We start from the raw sequence: 19,633 nt of genomic DNA, 5'->3' as shown, positions 1-19,633 counted from the left end.
ACATACATTTGTTCGCCTGCGCTTCCCGGTCCGGTACTCAATCATCGAGGTTGATGATCTTCAGAGATTGAGAGAGTGACCTGGCCTGCAGCTGGCTATTTATACATTTGTCCAAAACCTAACACAATAGGAACTGTAATCTCTTTATCCATTGGACACAGAGATGGTCATTTACAGTACAGGAGAGATCATAGGTCAGTTTGAATAGGTGGGCGATGTCTGTTCCAGGTGCACTTGCAGATGGTCTCCTCTGGGTTCTCGCCGCATATCAAGAGCACAGTAAATACAGTTATTATTTATATTCTGCTCCTGCGCATAACTATGTGCAGGAGCGTGCGATCTTCTGCAAACCAACACCGGAATATTGCTCTTAAAATACCCTACAGCTGGATACCAAACACCAACTTATAACCTAGTTCTGTCCCCTCCTATCCTGTAAAGGTGAATCCCTTTGTTCTTATACCCTTTAAGCAAGTATAACTCGCTGGTGTGGTGCAGGGAGACTATGGGGAATATGCAATTAGCGGCGAATCGCGGCAATTTTTCGGCCGCTTTTTCATTCGACACAATTCGACCTTCTAATTTCAGCAAGTGGGTGCCGAAATGAACCATATTCAATAAAAAATGGATTCGACAGTCCCGCTGACGAAAAATGCCCGATTTGACGGATTTTGATCCGATTTTTAAAAAACGGTAAAAAACCCGAAAAAAAATGGCGTGGGGTCCCCCCTCCAAAGCATAACCAGCCTCGGGCTCTTCGAGCTGGTCCTGGTTCTAAAAATCCGTGAGGAAAATGACAGGGGATCCCCCGTATTTTTAAAACCAGCACCGGGCTCTGCGCCTGGTGCTGGTGCAAAAAATACGGTGGACAAAAAGAGTAGGGGTCCCCCGTATTTTTAACACCAGCATCGGGCTCCACTAGCTGGACAGATAATGCCACAGCCGGGGGTCACTTTTATACAGCGCCCTGCGGCCGTGGCATTAAATATCCAACTAGTCACCCCTGGCGGGGTACCCTGGGGAAGTGGGGACCCCTTCAATCAAGGGGTCCCCCCCCAGCCACCCAAGGGCCAGGGGTGAAGCCCGAGGCTGTCCCCCCATCCAAGGGCTGCGGATGGGGGGCTGATAGCCTTGAGAAAATGTCAAGAATATTGTTTTTTCCAGTAGTACTACAAGTCCTAGCAAGCCTCCTCCGCAAGCTGGTACTTGGAGAACCACAAGTACCAGCATGCGGGAGAAAAATGGGCCCGCTGGTACCTGTAGTACTACTGGAAAAAAAATACCCAAATAAAAACAGGAGACACCGTGAGAGTAAAACTTTATTTCATACATGCCGACACACACATACTTACCTATGTTCACACGCCGACCTCTGTCTACTTGTCCATGTAGAATCCACGTGTACCTGTGAATCAAATTATACTCAGCTGATCCAGTGTCCAGATATAAATCCACGTACTTGGCAAATAAAATAAACGAACACCCGACCAAGCCGGACTGAAAGGGGTCCCATATGTAAACATGGGACCCCTTTCAGTCCGGCTTGGTCGGGTGTTCGTTTATTTTTTTTGCCAAGTACGTGGATTTATATCTGGACACTGGATCAGCCTTGGGTGGCTGGGGGGGATCCCTTGATTGAAGGGGTCCCCACTCCCCCAGGGTACCCCGGCCAGGGGTGACTAGTTGGATATTTAATGCCACGGCCGCAGGGCGCTGTATAAAAGTGACCCCCGGCTGTGGCATTATCTGTCCAGCTAGTGGAGCCCGATGCTGGTGTTAAAAATACGGGGGACCCCTACTCTTTTTGTACCAGCACCAGGCGCAGAGCCCGGTGCTGGTTTTAAAAATACGGGGGATCCCCTGTCATTTTCCCCCCCGGATTTTTAGAACCAGGACCGTCTCGAAGAGCCCGAGGCTGGTTATACTATGGAGGGGGGACCCCACGCCATTTTTTTCCTGGATTTTACCATTCCATCTAAAAAAATAAAATAAAATAAAAATATTTTTTAAAATATATAAATAATACTTGTGCCTCCCAAAAAGACAAACCAAGTACCTAATCCCTATAAATAGATATGCTATTACCAATAAAAAAAACACCAAAAAAAACATGTTTTAAATTTTTTTTATTAGATTCACCCACCAAAGTGTGGCGGATTGAAAATGACGAATCTACTGTCTAAAAGCACTGTTGTCGAGTTTCCAAACTTCAATTGAATATACTTTTGTCGAATTGCCGCATTTGTATCATTGCAGAAATGTCGAATTTGACAAATGACGAATTTCAAAAAGTCGAATTTGGAAAGTCCGTTTTTTTGACGGAAAGTACTGAATTGCATTGTCGATTTTTTTTTTTTTTTGCAAAAAAGTCCAGTTTTTCGACAATTTCGGGAATTCGACCGCAATTGCATATACCCCTATGTGTTCATTGTGCACTATTTGGATTAAATATGTAATGTGTTTTTATGGCTTTTCCATATGATTACAAACACTACCGTAATTACTCATACCACGCGCTAATACGCAGGACTGTGGGAGCGTCCATACACAAGTTGTGAATATGCGCACGCACGGCAGAGCAAGTACGCGCACAGAGGACATCTGTGTGTAGTTTGTACGTGATGTGTGTACTGCAATATTTTTCAACTTTTACATATTACACCTTATGCCAGTCATACTGATCACTGGAGGTGTCATATGCCTATCTATGTTATATATACCATATGTTCCCTGTATATTTATCATTCTTCTTCTGTCATCATGTAGATAATTCTGAACTCCATGCATCGCTACCAACCAAGGCTCCATATCCTGCTGTCTGACCGCCGTCAGGGAGGAGAGGCTCGTGCTGCACAGAACTTTGTTTCCTTTGTGTTTCCGGAGACTCAGTTTATAGCGGTCACCGCGTATCAGAATCATAGAGTAAGCTCTATAGTCCCCACTGTATAAATCCTCCTCACGTCTGCTTTCCAGCCCTCCCCCCTCTTGTAGCTGCTGGTGACAGCTCACCCAACTCTGGGCACTGAGCGATCATCAATATTTGCTTGGAGCTACACACACACAGGGGTCAATTAAATTGTCGTTGATGCCGGTGATCTAGCATGTGCATGACTTACGGTAGACCCAAGATCCGTGTAACGTTATTCATACCCCTATGGGGCTGAAAACAAAAAAAATTGTATCTGTAAATGGGATGAATTTCTGTGCTGGTGCTGGCATAACGTGGGTATGCCCGCTAACGAATTGATTCAGTCTCAGCTTGTAACAGTGTTTTTTTTCCATTTGTTGTGGTCAGATATCTGGAATTACTCTAATAATCTTTCCTATTCCTACTCCCACCTTTATTTCCCTCACTAGTGCACAACTATCCCAGTTACCTCTGTGTGCCAACATGGCTGCTCTTGTGTCACATGTGACCTCTTCTAGTTAAACTGTAAGCTATCTCATGAGCAGGGCTTTCCCTACCCTTTTGTTTTCATGTCTGCATTTATTCTTTCTATCTTGAATGTGCCTGTTGTTATGTAGGCCATGGTTTAGGACACTTGTATAAAATATAACATTAGTAGTAGAGATAGGGATCATCAGGGGCATGGTCAGCTCAGGAGAACTGCAGAATAAGAGCATATGCAGACAGGAGTTAGACTCACACCCAGGGCCAGCAACAGAAATCTTGGGGCCCTGTACAGTGATACTACTGTGGCCCCCTCAGATTATTATATATATATATATATATATATATATATATATATATATATATAGAATGTGGTTGCGGGCGGCACTCTCGGCGTAAATGAAGACAGACACGTAAGTCTTTTAAGTCATCAACGTTTCAATGTCCAGAGTGACATTTTCGTCAGGACATTGAAACGTTGATGACTTAAAAGACTTACGTGTCTGTCTTCATTTACGCCGAGAGTGCCGCCCGCAACCACATTCTATACATCAGGGTACAGGTGCACTGTATACCTCAGGGAGGGCACCGGCATTTAAACCATTGCTACATTCACTTAGGGGACTTGGGAGTGCCGTCGACTTTGCTTACCTATATATATATATATATATATATATATATATATATATATATATATAAAAAAAGTAAAGCACTCACCAAAATAAGCTCAATTATCCTCACAACATCTATGGATAAATGAATAAACGATGGGGGTTTAGTTAGTGAATTGGCCAATGCACGGAAGCCTGCATACCGCTCCACGGTACCCCACCTTCATGCAGGTCCTACACTATCACCAAATCATCTAAATTAAAACCTGGCAACTGTATCTCATAATATAACTGCAAAAATGCCCACTTGGTGTAAGGTATACCTGCCATGAACTGCATGGCTTTTAAAAGGTACACTAGTCACCTGACACTGGCTAATCATTTACTAAAGGGCAGCTGACACAGGTTTAAGATAATTGGGGTGCATGAACAGAGTTTGTGGCCACAGTTTATGAGTTAACCAGGAGTTAACCCTAAAATATACCAGCATATAGAAAACCACAGCACTCGCCACCCCAGAAGTGGGGTGCAGTATCCACACTCGCCACTAATAGGGTGGGGTGCATGTAGCCCATGGCCACCTACTCAAAAATATAGAAACAAAAAGTACAGCACTCACCAAAATAAGCTCAATTATCCTCACAACATCTATGGATAAATGAATAAACGATGGGGGTTTAGTTAGTGAATTGGCCAATGGCATACATTTATGTATATGCGCAATGGAATTTGTTGCACTATAGAAGAATCTATATATTTATACACATATATGTATATCTCTCCTTCCTCCCCCACGCACCCCACAGTCTGTCTGTCCCCAATGACTCCATGCTTCATTCCAAGCAGCTCCACCAATCTCAAAGCCCTGTATCCCCTCAGCAAGCCACTCTTACTGAGAACTGTCACTCTGAGGCTGCTCCCTCACTCTGCCTACATCTAGCTGCCCTATTTGGACAAGACTGCTCACATCCCTGCTGGACACTAAGTGGTGTATCCTTGGGGCCCCTCTGATACTTGGGTCCCAGTACAGGTGTCCCCTTTGACCGCCATTGTCGCCGGCCCTGCACACACCCAGGATTGAATGCCTACCTATTTCAATAAGTTATTTTTCCTTTGTATTCTAACAGATCACACAGCTGAAGATTGCCAGCAACCCATTTGCTAAAGGTTTCCGGGATGTGGAAGGAGATGAATGGTAATGACAGAATGTTTCTCATAATAGGTTCTGTTTCACTGTGTGGCCATACCTCCCAACTTTTAGGATGCTGATAGCGGGACTCTTGCACGGCGAATCCGTGCGCCGACCCAAAAAGGGGGCGTGGCCTCACTCGTGATGGGCGTGGCTACATTTGAGTGGGCGTGGCCTCGCCAAATGGTCCTGTTTTTTTTCTTCTCATTTTGGGGGCGTGCCCAACGCTCTCCCAGCAGCTGGGCAGCCTCCGCTCCCCTCCTAGCTCTGAATACATGCCGTGCGCGTGCGCACAGCATGTATTCAGTGATCACCGGCTGCTTTGCAGAGCAGAGCAGCGGGTGATCAAAGCCTCCCCTAACTGCCCCCCACCCGCGGGACATTGCTGCCCGCGGGTGGGACAGCGGGACAGGGTCCAAATAGCGGGACTGTCCCGCTGAAAGCGGGACAGTTGGGAGGTATGGTGTGGCTGTATAGACCTCAGTATTTATATATTTTTCTTTCAAAGGTTACTTTCTCGTGTTTCAGAACCTATCAAAATACACGTGAAGGATTCTCCAGAAAGGTAAAATGTCTCCTATAAGTGACTGACACTTTATTGACCTATTTCATGCACAGAAATGTGTAGGTGATGCTCTGCCGACAGTTGCAATCTAGTTCAGCCTCACTGAAAGAAATGCTTTAAGTAATGACAATGAGGTTTTCATGATTCAATTCGAGCCTATCCAGGGTCCCTGAGCTGTATGCATATGTTCCACTGTAGCCCCATTGCAGAGTGAGAAGGGAGTAAGAGGAGAGAAAGCAAGGTGAGGCAGTTGTACTAAGACAGGGGTGATTAGGTGGGGGGCAGGGTGCCATCTGCTCCACGGCCAGTGTAATTTAAGTGTTCAAGGACCACCTGACTGCGGAGGCAGGCAGAGGATGCTCCTGTTCCCCCTGGCCGCTCCTCAGCTAGAGACAGATACAGGTTGAGTATCCCTTATCCAAAATCACACATTTCTCTTACGTCCTAGAGGATGCTGGGGTCCATTTAGTACCATGGGGGTATAGATGGTCCTTTGGGAGCCAGTGGCACTTTAATAGTTTAATAGTGTGGGCTTGGCTCCTCCCTCTATGCCCCTCCTGCCAGACTCAGTTTAGAAAATGTGCCCGGAGGAGCCGGTCACAGCTAGGGGAGCTCTTAGGAGTTTTTCTAGTTTTATTATTTTCTGAGTTTAGTTAGGTACAGGCAGGCTGCTGGCAACAGCCTCCTTGCTTCGTGGGACTTAGTGGGGGAGTAGGAACCAACTCTAGAAGTTAATGGTTCTCTGTCTCCACTGACACTGAGCTCCTGAGGGTGTTGATCGCAAGGCCCATGAGGCGACCGTTCACTCCTGCAGCACGGCCGCCACCCCATAACAGAGTCAGAAGAAAGAAGAGTGGTGAGTAGGACGCCGGCGGCCCCAGAAACAGGTTGCCGGCGGTAATGGCGGCACAAGGGTGGGAGCGCAGCTCTGACAGGCTGAGCTCCGGAAGGCTCAGCGGCACTTGGTGTAAGGCACTGTGAGGGGCGTCCTGGGCCAGCGCACATACCCTACACTGGTCAAATATGCTAATAGGGGCTATCCCCGCTGTTAGCAGCACAAATACCTCAGGCCAGTATAATCTGTTAAGTGTGGGAAGTCGCACCATTACAGGGGGCGGGGCTTCTCCTCAGAGCGGATCCAGCACTCACCAGCGCCATTTTCTCCCTACAGATCCCACAGATGAGATGCTGACAGGGAGCACTGCCCTCCTCATAACTCCAGTATACCTCTGCGGCGGTACCAGGGTGTTGTAGACAGGAGGGGAGAGTATTATAAAGATTGTTTATCCTATTAAGGTTACTCAGTAAGCGTCGTCTGTTTATTCTATTAACTGCCTATTGGGGCGCTGTGTGGCAGGCTCCTTATACTCTGTGACTCTCTGAAGGTACTCTGGGGGAAACTGTGTCTGACAATTTCCTATGTGTTTGTGTAATGTATGTGTATTTATCCACATTACCATGTCTAAGGGCTCTGTATCCTGTGCTGCAGAGTGTGTATTTTCTCCTGAAGAGTCTATCCCATGTACTCAGGACTGCAATGTGCTTTCCCAACCTGTCGAATCCGAACCCCCATGGGTGGATTCTTTAAGGGGAATGATATCACAGTTTTCATCACGGATGTCAAATAATGAGAAAGAGATGCAGTTTTTGAGAAAGTCTGTAGAGGGCATACAGCATTCAGTTACTACTCCCTCCCATACCCCACCTACATACCGTATAAAACGTACACTTGCCCAAATAATGCAAGTTGACACTGATACCGACTCTGACACAGGGGATGGTGATGGGGATATGCAGGAAGGGGGGGGATGCATCCCTTGCTAAGGGGGTGCAGCTGATGATTGAAGCCATTAGGGATGTTTTGCATATTACTGAGAAGGTACCAGAGCCGGAAGAGGAATCTTATTTTACAGAAAATAAGAAATCCTCTCTCACCTTCCCTGCTTCTAAAGAGCTGAACTGTTTATTTGAAAAATCCTGGGAAAACCCAGAGAAAAAATTCCAATTTCCTAAAAGAGTTCTCATTGCTTTCCCTTTCCCTGAAGAGGATAGAAAGAAATGGGAAACTCCACCTATAGTAGACTCTTCTGTATCTAGGTTGTCTAAAAAGGTGGTTTTACCTGTCCCTGGTTCAACCGCTCTAAAGGAGCCGGCTCACCGCAAGATTGAGACTACGCTCAAATCTATATACACTGCTACAGGTGTGGCTTTAAGGCCCACTATTGCTTGTACATGGATTTCTAAAGCCATAGTAAAGTGGTCAGGCACATTACTAGAGGACGTGGATGCTATAGATAGGTGTGACATTGAATTGTTTTTGCGTCACATACAGGATTCTGCTGGATTCATGGTAAAGGCCATGAAAGACCTTGGAATGCTGAATGCAAGGACTACTTCCATGGCAGTATCAGCACGCAGAGGTCTCTGGCTATGCCAATGGACTACGGATGCAGAATCCAAGAAAATTGTGGAGAGCCTACCCTTCACAGGTCAGGCTCTGTTTGGGGATGCATTGGATGCGTGGATTTCCACGCCAACTGGGGGTAGGTAAGTCAACCCTTCTCCCCTCAGTGGCTCCACTGACTAGGAAATCTTATCCTACATCTACGTTGCAGTCTTTTCGGACCGCAAAATATAAAAAAAATCCAAATCCCCTTCCACCTTCTTTAGGGGTGGTCGGGGGAAAATCCAAAAAACCTGCACCAACAGGTTCTCAAGAACAGAAACCAGGTTCTGTATCCTCAAAATCGTCAGCATGAGAGTGGAACACCCAGACTGGGGATCAGGCAGGTGGGGGCAAGACTAAAAAATTTCAGTCACATCTGGGCGTCATCAGGCCTAGACCCCTGGGTGACAGAAATTGTTACCCAGGGCTACAGACTGGAGTTTCAGGAACTCCCACCTGACAGATTCTTCAAATCAGGCTTGCCAGTTTCATTGACAGAAAGTGCTATCCTACAGGAAGCCATTCAAAAATTGGTCAAAACAGATGTTATTGTCCCAGTTATACCTCACCTACACCACAGGGGTTATTATTCCAACCTGTTTGTGGTGCCGAAACCAGATGGTTCGGTAAGGCTGATTTTAAACCTAAAATCATTGAACCCCTACTTAAGGGAATTCAAATTCAAGATGGAATCCCTGAGAACGGTGATACCAAGTCTGGAGGGAGGGGAATTCCTGGTATCCCTGGATATCAAGGATGCGTACCTTCACATTCCGATCTGGATGCCTCATCAGGCTTATCTCAGATTTGCGATGCTGGATTGTGACTATCAGTTCCAAGCGCTGCCGTTTGGCCTCTCCACAGCACCAAGAGTGTTCACCAAGGTCATGGCTGAGATGATGCTACTCCTCCGCAGGCAAGAAGTGAACATAATTCCATATCTGGATGATCTCCTGATAAAAGCGTCTTCCAGGGAAAGGTTGTTGCAGAGTATTGCTCTCTCAACTCGACTACTCCAGGATCATGGGTGGATCCTGAACCTTCCAAAGTCACATTTTGAACCGACAAGGAGACTTCCCTTTCTGGGGACACGGAAGTGCAGAGAGTATTTCTACCAGTGGAGAAAGCGTTGGTGATCCAATCAATGGTACGGTATGTCCTGAAGCCAGTCCAGGTATCGGTTCATCACTGCATTCGCCTTCTGGGGAAGATGGTAGCCTCCTACGAGGCTCTTCAGTACAGATGATTCCGTGTAAGATCCTTCCAACTGGATCTCCTAGACAAGTGGTCAGGATCACATCTTCACATGCACCAGCAGGTACGCCTGTTGCCGAAAGCCAGAATTTCACTCCTCTGGTGTCTGCAAGCTTCTCACCTACTCGAGGGCCGCAGGTTCGGGATTCAAAATTGGATCCTTCTAACCATGGATGCAAGTCTCAGGGGTTGGTCAAGTCTGGAATCCATCCTTCCTATAAACATTCTGGAACTAAGGGCCATATACAACGGCCTTCTACAAGCGGCACATCTTCTGCAAGATCAGGCCATTCAGGTTCAGTCGGACAATCTGACGGCAGTGTCCTACAGGGCGGAATGGAGAGAAGAGCGGCAATGTCAGAGGTAACAATAATCCTCCTCTGGGCATAAAAAAAAAGACCGGGGTTGTGCTATCAGCAATCTTCATTCCGGGAGTGGACAACCGGGAAGTGGACTTCCTCAGCAGATACAATCTCCATCCAGGAGAATGGGGCCTCCACCCGGAGGTGTTCGCAGAGGTGACAAGCCATTGGGGTGTACCTCAGGTAGACATTATGGCCTCTTGCCTCAACATGAAGCTTCGTAGGTACTGTTTCAAGCCGAGAGACCCACAGGCAGTGGCATTGGACGCGCTTGTAACTCCATGGGTGTTCCAGTCAGTGTATGTGTTCCCTTCCACTTCCACTCATCCCAACAATTATCAAGCTAATAAAAAGAACAAGAGTTCAGGCGATCCTCATTGCTCCGGACTGGCCAAAGAGTGCTTGGTACGCGGATCTTCTGGAGTTACTCCTGGAGGATCCGAGGCCTCTTCCTCTTCAGGAGGACCTTCTTCAACAGGGGCTGCTCGCTTATCAAGACTTACCGCGGCTACGTTTGACGGCATGGAGGTTGAACGCCAAATTTTGGCTCAGAAGGGCATTCCGAAAAAGTTCATTCCTACCCTAATTCAGGCTAGGAAGGGAGTTACGTCTAAACATTACCAACGAATTTGGAAAAACTTTGTGTCTTGGTGTGAATCCAAGAAGTATCCAACGGTGGAGTTTCAACTAGGACGGTTTCTCCTCTTTCTGCAGGCTGGTGTGGATGTGGGCCTACGCTTGGGCTCCATTAAAGTCCAGATTTTGGCCTTGTCCATTTTCTTCCAGAAACAATTGGTTGCCCTGCCGGAGGTGCAGACTTTCTTGAAAGGGGTTCTGCACATCCAACCTCCCTATGTGCCTCCTATGGCACCTTGGGATCTTAATGTGGTGCTGCAGTTCCTGCAATCGGATTGGTTCGAACCTTTGCAGGAGGTAGACGTCAAGTTTCTTGCTTGGAAGGTAGTCGCACTGTTGGCATTTGCATCTGCTAGACGTGTGTCTGAATTGGGGGCTTTGTCTTGCAAGAGCCCCTAATTTATTTTCCATGAAGATAGGGCTGAGCTCAGAACGCGTCAGCAATTTCTTCCTAAGGTTGTGCCAGCTTTTCATATCAACCAACCTATTGTGGTGCCAGTGGCTACTGACTCCTCAATTACCTCAAAGTCCTTGGATGTGGTGAGGGCTTTGAAGATTTACAGATGGGTCCACGGTTATCTTGACTAGTTTTCTGCGTCTAGGCACAGCATGATTTATTAGCATAAACATGCTATTGTTCTCAGCTGCAATACAATACAGGGAACAATACAGCAGGGGATTAAGTCATTACAGCAGGGGATTAAGTCTGACTGGCCAGTCTCAGTTAATCCTATTAAAGGTCAAGATAAACATGGACTCATCTGTATGTGAAGAGAACCTCTCATCACAGGAAGTCGGACGCTTTGTTCGTCCTTTATGATCCCAACAAGGGTGTCCTGCTTCTAAGCAGACAATTTCTCATTGGATCAGGTTTATTCTACATGCTTATTCTACGGCAGGCTTGCCATTCCAAAATCTGTTAAGGCCCACTCTACTCGTAAAGTGGATTCTTCCTAGGCAGCTGTCTGGGGTGTCTCGGCTTTACAGCTTTGCCGAGCAGCTACTTGGTCTGGGTCGAACACATTTGCTAAGTTCTACAAATTCGATACTTTGGCCTCTGAGGACCTAAAGTTTGGTTAATCTGTTCTGCAGGAACCTCAGCACTCTCCCTCCCATACTGGGAGCTTTGGTACATCCCCATGGTACTAAATGGACCCCAGCATCATCTAGGTCGTCAGAGAAAATAGGATTTTAATTACCTACCGGTAAATCCTTTTCTCGTAGTCCGTAGAGGATGCTGGGCGCACGCACAGTGCTTCGTATTTCTGCATTGTTACTTGGTTCAGTATTGTTGTTTCAGCCGTTGCTGAATTGTTCCAAGTTGGTTAGTTTGGCTTTCCTTTTTTGTTGTGTGTGAGCTGGTGTGAATTTCACCACTATCTGTGTATTACCTTCTCTGGAAGTATGTCCGTCTCCTCGGGCACAGTTTCTAGACTGAGTCTGGTAGGATGGCCATAAAGGGAGGAGCCAGCCCACACTATTAAACTCTTAAAGTGTCAGTGCCTCCCAAAGAAACCGTCTATACCCCATGGTACTAAATGGACCCCAGCATCCTATATGGACTACGAGAAAAGGATTTACAGGTAGGTAATTAAAATCCTTTTTTTTTGTTCCCCTACGGAGATAACATACTATATCTATATATACACATAATATATAATATATATTTCATTATCTCAGTAGGGAACCTAAAAATTTGGGATTTTTAATATTGGATAAGGGATACCTAACCTGTAGAGAGTAGCAGAGGTGTTAGATTTTTTGTAAATTCGCACCTAATTGAATGTGTGTGTGTGTGTGTGTGTGTGTGTGTGTGCGCGCGCGCGTATATATATATATATATATATATATATATATATACACACACACACACACACACACACACACACACACACACATACATATATATATATATATATATATATATATAGCAAGAAGGTACGAGGTGGCACTCAGAGACTTTCAATTCAAAAGTATATTTGTGCAAATAGTGCCAACAATGGCATCAAGGTTTGGGGACCTAGTCCCCTTATTCAGGATGCTGAAGAAGGGGACTAGGTCCCCGAAATGTTGATGCTATTGTTTGCACTATTTGCACAATTATACTTTTGAATTGAAAGTCTCTGAGTGCTGCCTCATACCTTCTTGCTATTTGCCACCGGTTGTTCCCCAGCTGGGGACGGCACCTGAGCAGCATCAGTCCAGGTTCGGATCTCGTAGAGTGCCGGAGCAGTTGCATCCATATATATATATATATATATATATATATATATATATATATATATATAGCAAATACCAGTGACTCATCAGAAAATCTCCTGAACCACAAGGACTAGGAACTTGTAATTTGGACAGTAGCTTGTTTTTGTGACATAGGCACCCACTAATTAGTGATTTTTCAAACTGTCACCCACAAAGGGATTAAGATGGGTGAGATAAATCTCCCCTCACAGAGGGGAACGGGACACAATGCTCTGTTCCTGGAATTTCTTGCCAGTGGCAGATGCAGAGCATTATTCAAATAGGGGAGCCACATCAACTGCCACCCCTAAACACTGTCAAACATCGCTGGGCGTGGCTCCCCTATTTGATTTTGTGATGGGTCAGTGGCATTTGCCTTTTATATAAATAGATTTCAGATATAAGTACTTAACCAACCTATTTCCAGTCAGGAGAGCATAGTGTCTCAATTATCAGAGGTTAAACTATCACTTGAACTAAACTTTGCCATACCTCTCAGAGAGCAATAGGAGGAAAGGAAATAATAAGATTTTACTTACCGATAAATCTATTTCTCGGAGTCCGTAGTGGATGCTGGGGTTCCTGAAAGGACCATGGGGAATAGCGGCTCCGCAGGAGACAGGGCACAAAAAGTAAAGCTTTTTCCGATCAGGTGGTGTGCACTGGCTCCTCCCCCTATGACCCTCCTCCAGACTCCAGTTAGGTACTGTGCCCGGACGAGCGTACACAATAAGGGAGGATTTTGAATCCCGGGTAAGACTCATACCAGCCACACCAATCACACCGTACAACTTGTGATCTAAACCCAGTTAACAGTATGATAACAGCGGAGCCTCTGAAAGATGGCTTCCTTCAACAATAACCCGAATTAGTTAACAATAACTATGTACAATTTATGCAGATAATCCGCACTTGGGATGGGCGCCCAGCATCCACTACGGACTCCGAGAAATAGATTTATCGGTAAGTAAAATCTTATTTTCTCTATCGTCCTAGTGGATGCTGGGGTTCCTGAAAGGACCATGGGGATTATACCAAAGCTCCCAAACGGGCGGGAGAGTGCGGATGACTCTGCAGCACCGAATGAGAGAACTCCAGGTCCTCCTTAGCCAGAGTATCAAATTTGTAAAATTTTACAAACGTGTTCTCCCCTGACCACGTAGCTGCTCGGCAAAGTTGTAATGCCGAGACCCCTCGGGCAGCCGCCCAAGATGAGCCCACCTTCCTTGTGGAGTGGGCCTTTACAGATTTAGGCTGTGGCAGGCCTGCCACAGAATGTGCAAGTTGGATTGTGCTACAGATCCAACGAGCAATCGTCTGCTTAGACGCAGGAGCACCCATCTTGTTGGGTGCATACAATATAAACAACGAGTCAGATTTTCTGACTCCAGCTGTCCTTGCAATATATATTTTTAATGCTCTGACAACGTCCAGTAACTTGGAGTCCTCCAAGTCACTTGTAGCCGCAGGCACTACAATAGGCTGGTTCAGATGAAATGCTGACACCACCTTAGGGAGAAAATGCGGACGAGTCCGCAGTTCTGCCCTGTCCGAATGGAAAATCAGATATGGGCTTTTGTAAGATAAAGCTGCCAATTCTGACACTCTCCTGGCAGAAGCCAGGGCTAGAAGCATGGTCACTTTCCATGTGAGATATTTCAAATCCACCTTTTTTAGTGGTTCAAACCAATGAGATTTTAGGAAGTCCAAAACCACATTGAGATCCCACGGTGCCACTGGAGGCACCACAGGAGGCTGTATATGCAGCACTCCCTTAACAAAGGTCTGGACTTCAGGGACTGAAGCCAATTCTTTTTGAAAGAAAATCGACAGGGCCGAAATTTGAACCTTAATAGATCCCAATTTGAGACCCATAGACAATCCTGATTGCAGGAAATGTAGGAATCGACCCAGTTGAAATTCCTCCGTCGGAGCACTCCGATCTTCGCACCACGCAACATATTTTCGCCAAATTCGGTGATAATGTTGCACGGTTACTTCCTTCCTTGCTTTAATCAAAGTAGGAATGACTTCTTCCGGCATGCCTTTTTCCTTTAGGATCCGGCGTTCAACCGCCATGCCGTCAAACGCAGCCGCGGTAAGTCTTGAAACAGACAGGGACCCTGCTGAAGCAAGTCCCTCCTTAGAGGTAGAGGCCACGGATCTTCCGTGATCATCTCTTGAAGTTCCGGGTACCAAGTCCTTCTTGGCCAATCCGGAACCACTAGTATCGTTCTTACGCCTCTTTGCCGTATAATTCTCAATACTTTTGGTATGAGAGGCAGAGGAGGAAACACATACACCGACTGGTACACCCAAGGCGTTACCAGCGCGTCCACAGCTATTGCCTGCGGATCTCTTGACCTGGCGCAATACCTGTCCAGTTTTTTGTTGAGGCGAGACGCCATCATGTCCACCATTGGTCTTTCCCAACGGGTTACCAGCATGTGGAAGACTTCTGGATGAAGTCCCCACTCTCCCGGGTGAAGATCGTGTCTGCTGAGGAAGTCTGCTTCCCAGTTGTCCACTCCCGGGATGAACACTGCTGACAGTGCTATCACATGATTCTCTGCCCAGCGAAGAATCCTTGCAGCTTCTGCCATTGCACTCCTGCTTCTTGTGCCGCCCTGTCTGTTCACATGGGCGACTGCCGTGATGTTGTCCGACTGGATCAACACCGGTTTTCCCTGAAGCAGAGGTTCTGCCTGGCTTAGAGCATTGTATATGGCTCTTAGTTCCAGAATGTTTATGTGAAGAGACGTTTCCAGGCTCGTCCATACTCCCTGGAAGTTTCTTCCTTGTGTGACTGCTCCCCAGCCTCTCAGGCTGGCGTCCGTGGTCACCAGGATCCAATCCTGTATGCCGAATCTGCGGCCCTCCAATAGATGAGCACTCTGCAACCACCACAGAAGAGACACCCTTGTCCTTGGAGACAGGGTTATCCGCAGGTGCATCTGAAGATGCGACCCTGACCATTTGTCCAACAGATCCCTTTGGAAAATTCTTGCGTGGAATCTGCCGAATGGAATTGCTTCGTAAGAAGCCACCATTTTTCCCAGGACTCTTGTGCATTGATGTACAGACACCTTTCCTGGTTTTAGGAGGTTCCTGACAAGCTCGGATAACTCCTTGGCTTTTTCCTCCGGGAGAAAAACCTTTTTCTGAACCGTGTCCAGAATCATCCCTAGGAACAGCAGACGAGTTGTCGGCATTAACTGGGATTTTGGAATATTCAGAATCCACCCGTGCTGTTTTAGCACTTCTTGAGACAGTGCTAATCCCATCTCTAGCTGTTCTCTGGACCTCGCCCTTATTAGGAGATCGTCCAAGTATGGGATAATTAATACGCCTTTTCTTCGAAGAAGAATCATCATCTCGGCCATTACCTTTGTAAAGATCCGAGGTGCCGTGGACAATCCGAACGGCAGCGTCTGAAACTGATAGTGACAGTTTTGTACAACGAACCTGAGGTACCCCTGGTGTGAGGGGTAAATTGGAACGTGGAGATACGCATCCTTGATGTCCAAGGATACCATAAAGTCCCCCTCTTCCAGGTTCGCTATCACTGCTCTGAGTGACTCCATTTTGAACTTGAACTTCTTTATGTACAGGTTCAAGGACTTCAGATTTAGAATAGGCCTTACCGAGCCATCCGGCTTCGGTACCACAAAAAGAGTGGAATAATACCCCTTCCCTTGTTGTAGAAGAGGTACCTTGACTATCACCTGCTGAGAGTACAGCTTGTGAATGGCTTCCAAAACCGTCCCCCTTTCGGAGGGGGACGTTGGTAAAGCAGACTTCAGGAAACGGCGAGGTGGATCTGTCTCTAATTCCAACCTGTACCCTTGAGATATTATCTGCAGGATCCAGGGATCTACCCGCGAGTGAGCCCACTGCGCGCTGTAATTTTTGAGACGACCGCCCACCGTCCCCGAGTCCGCTTGAGAAGCCCCAGCGTCATGCTGAGGCTTTTGTAGAAGCCGGGGAGGGCTTCTGTTCCTGGGAAGGAGCTGCGTGTTGCTGTCTCTTCCCTCGACCTTTGCCTCGTGGCAGATATGAATAGCCCTTTGCTCTCTTATTTTTAAAGGAACGAAAGGGCTGCGGTTGAAAAGTCGGTGCCTTTTTCTGTTGGGGAGTGACTTGAGGTAGAAAGGTGGATTTCCCGGCTGTAGCCGTGGCCACCAAATCTGATAGACCGACTCCAAATAACTCCTCCCCTTTATACGGCAAAACTTCCATATGCCGTTTTGAATCCGCATCGCCTGTCCACTGTCGCGTCCATAAAGCTCTTCTGGCCGAAATGGACATAGCACTTACCCGTGATGCCAGTGTGCAGATATCCCTCTGTGCATCACGCATATAAAGAAATGCATCCTTTATTTGTTCTAACGACAGTAAAATATTGTCCCTGTCCAGGGTATCAATATTTTCAATCAGGGACTCTGACCAAACTACCCCAGCACTGCCCATCCAGGCAGTCGCTACAGCTGGTCGTAGTATAACACCTGCATGTGTGTATATACTTTTTTGGATATTTTCCATCCTCCTATCTGATGGATCTTTAAGTGCGGCCGTCTCAGGAGAGGGTAACGCCACTTGTTTAGATAAGCGTGTTAGCGCCTTGTCCACCCTAGGAGGTGTTTCCCAGCGCTCCCTAACCTCTGGCGGGAAAGGGTATAATGCCAATAATTTCTTTGAAATTATCAGCTTTTTATCAGGGGCAACCCACGCTTCATTACACACGTCATTTAATTCTTCTGATTCAGGAAAAACTATAGGTAGTTTTTTCATACCCCACATAATACCCTGTTTAGTGGTACCTGTAGTATCAGCTAAATGTAACGCCTCCTTCATTGCCAAAATCATATAACGTGTGGCCCTACTGGAAAATACGGTTGATTCGTCACCGTCACCACTGGAGTCATCGCCTGTGTCTCGGTCTGTGTCGACCGACTGAGGCAAAGGGCGTTTCACAGCCCCTGACGGTGTTTGAGTCGCCTGGACAGGCACTAATTGATTGTCCGGCCGTCTCATGTCGTCAAACGACTGCTTTAGCGTGTTGACACTATCCCGTAGTTCCATAAATAAAGGCATCCATTCTGGTGTCGACTCCCTAGGGGGTGACATCCTCATATTTGGCAATTGCTCCGCCTCCACACCAATATCGTCCTCATACATGTCGACACACACGTACCGACACACAGCAGACACACAGGGAATGCTCCTAACGAAGACAGGACCCACTAGCCCTTTGGGGAGACAGAGGGAGAGTTTGCCAGCACACACCAAAAGCGCTATATATATATATCAGGGATAGCCTTATAATAAGTGCTCCCTTATAGCTGCTTTGTTATATCAAAATATCGCCATAAATGTGCCCCCCCCCCCCCTCTCTGTTTTACCCTGTTTCTGTAGTGCAGTGCAGGGGAGAGACTTGGGAGCCGTCCTGACCAGCGGAGCTGTGAGAGGAAATGGCGCCGTGTGCTGAGGAGATAGGCCCCGCCCCTTTTCTGGCGGGCTCGTCTCCCGCTATTTAGAAAAATTAGGCAGGGGTTAAATATCTCCATATAGCCTCTAGGGCTATATGTGAGGTATTTTTAGCCTTTATAGGTAATCATTTGCCTCCCAGGGCGCCCCCCTCCCAGCGCCCTGCACCCTCAGTGACTGCCGTGTGAAGTGTGCTGAAAGGAAAATGGCGCACAGCTGCAGTGCTGTGCGCTACCTTTAGAAGACTGCAGGAGTCTTCAGCCGCCGATTCTGGACCTCTTCTGATTTCAGCATCTGCAAGGGGGCCGGCGGCGTGGCTCCGGTGACCATCCAGGCTGTACCTGTGATCGTCCCTCTGGAGCTTGATGTCCAGTAGCCAAGAAACCAATCCATCCTGCACGCAGGTGAGTTGACTCCTTCTCCCCTCAGTCCCTCGCTGCAGTGATCCTGTTGCCAGCAGGAATCACTGTAAAATAAAAAACCTAGCTAAACTTTTTCTAAGCAGCTCTTTAGGAGAGCCACCTAGATTGCACCCTTCTCGGCCGGGCACAAAAATCTAACTGGAGTCTGGAGGAGGGTCATAGGGGGAGGAGCCAGTGCACACCACCTGATCGGAAAAAGCTTTACTTTTTGTGCCCTGTCTCCTGCGGAGCCGCTATTCCCCATGGTCCTTTCAGGAACCCCAGCATCCACTAGGACGATAGAGAAATATATTTTTTAACTCTTAAATGCATTAAAGGAAAGCTTGATAGTCAGCAACTGCTTATGTGCTGTTTAAAGAGTACCGACAGCTCTCCCAGTGACCTTAAATGTTGTGTGAAAATCTTTACCTTTTTACCTCCAAGGGGGAGCCCAAAGGAGAGAGAGAAGCTAAGTAAGGAGACCTAAGGCCCTGTGGAATAGAGTCATGCTACCCCTGCAAACCTTACATATTTGACATACAGCGGGCGGAGCTTGGCCTGTCTCAGCATTTACAGCACTGAACATGGCAGCGTCAGAGGTGGGATGGGGCAGAGAAGGATGCGGATTATTCGCCTCAACGCCAGCCTTTTGACAGCATCAGTCTGGGAAAGGCCCATCTCGAGGTGCATCCTGACAAAGATTGGCAGCGGCGGGCAGAGCATGTTCTGTTGTATGTCTAATTAGTTTACCAGGAAGTTCTTCAGAATTAAAGTTGTACGAATGGAAATTCTTGAAATTCCATAGCGAAGCACGGGTATTCAGCTAGTACAGTATATAGGAAGTTGGAACTGCCCGTTATTTTATCAGTTATTTAAACCACACCCCCAACATTACTGTCATGCCCAGTTTTGTATGGCATTCCCTGTGAAAAGCTGGGCCACTTGCTTGAGTCTGAACCCCAGGCTGGAAGTTGCCAGCCAGTGCCTGCACTAAGGCGCTCAGAAATATGGGCTGATGGCTGTGTAGATCTGAGGGATCTACAGTACATT

The 19,633-nt window shown here is 47.0% G+C and overlaps 1 protein-coding gene across 1 annotated transcript in view; it reads left to right on the top strand.

Annotated features, from left to right (window-relative positions):
• LOC135057537 (T-box transcription factor TBX10-like) overlaps positions 1-19,146 on the top strand; it is a 160,353-nt gene extending 141,207 nt beyond the window's left edge. Inside the window, exons 4-7 of the mRNA XM_063963385.1 lie at positions 2,767-2,922; positions 5,130-5,197; positions 5,700-5,756; positions 19,028-19,146. Of these exons, the coding sequence (XP_063819455.1) occupies positions 2,767-2,922; positions 5,130-5,197; positions 5,700-5,756; positions 19,028-19,070 (324 nt within the window). The 3' untranslated portion in view covers positions 19,071-19,146. The remainder of the gene's footprint in view (positions 1-2,766; positions 2,923-5,129; positions 5,198-5,699; positions 5,757-19,027) is intronic.
• Positions 19,147-19,633: the final 487 nt, after the last annotated feature.

The sequence above is a fragment of the Pseudophryne corroboree genome, chromosome 3 (assembly GCF_028390025.1).
Source record: "Pseudophryne corroboree isolate aPseCor3 chromosome 3, aPseCor3.hap2, whole genome shotgun sequence".
Lineage (NCBI taxonomy): Eukaryota > Metazoa > Chordata > Amphibia > Anura > Myobatrachidae > Pseudophryne > Pseudophryne corroboree.
Note: the sequence above shows the minus strand (reverse complement) of the source record. Positions and strands in the feature narration are given on the sequence as shown.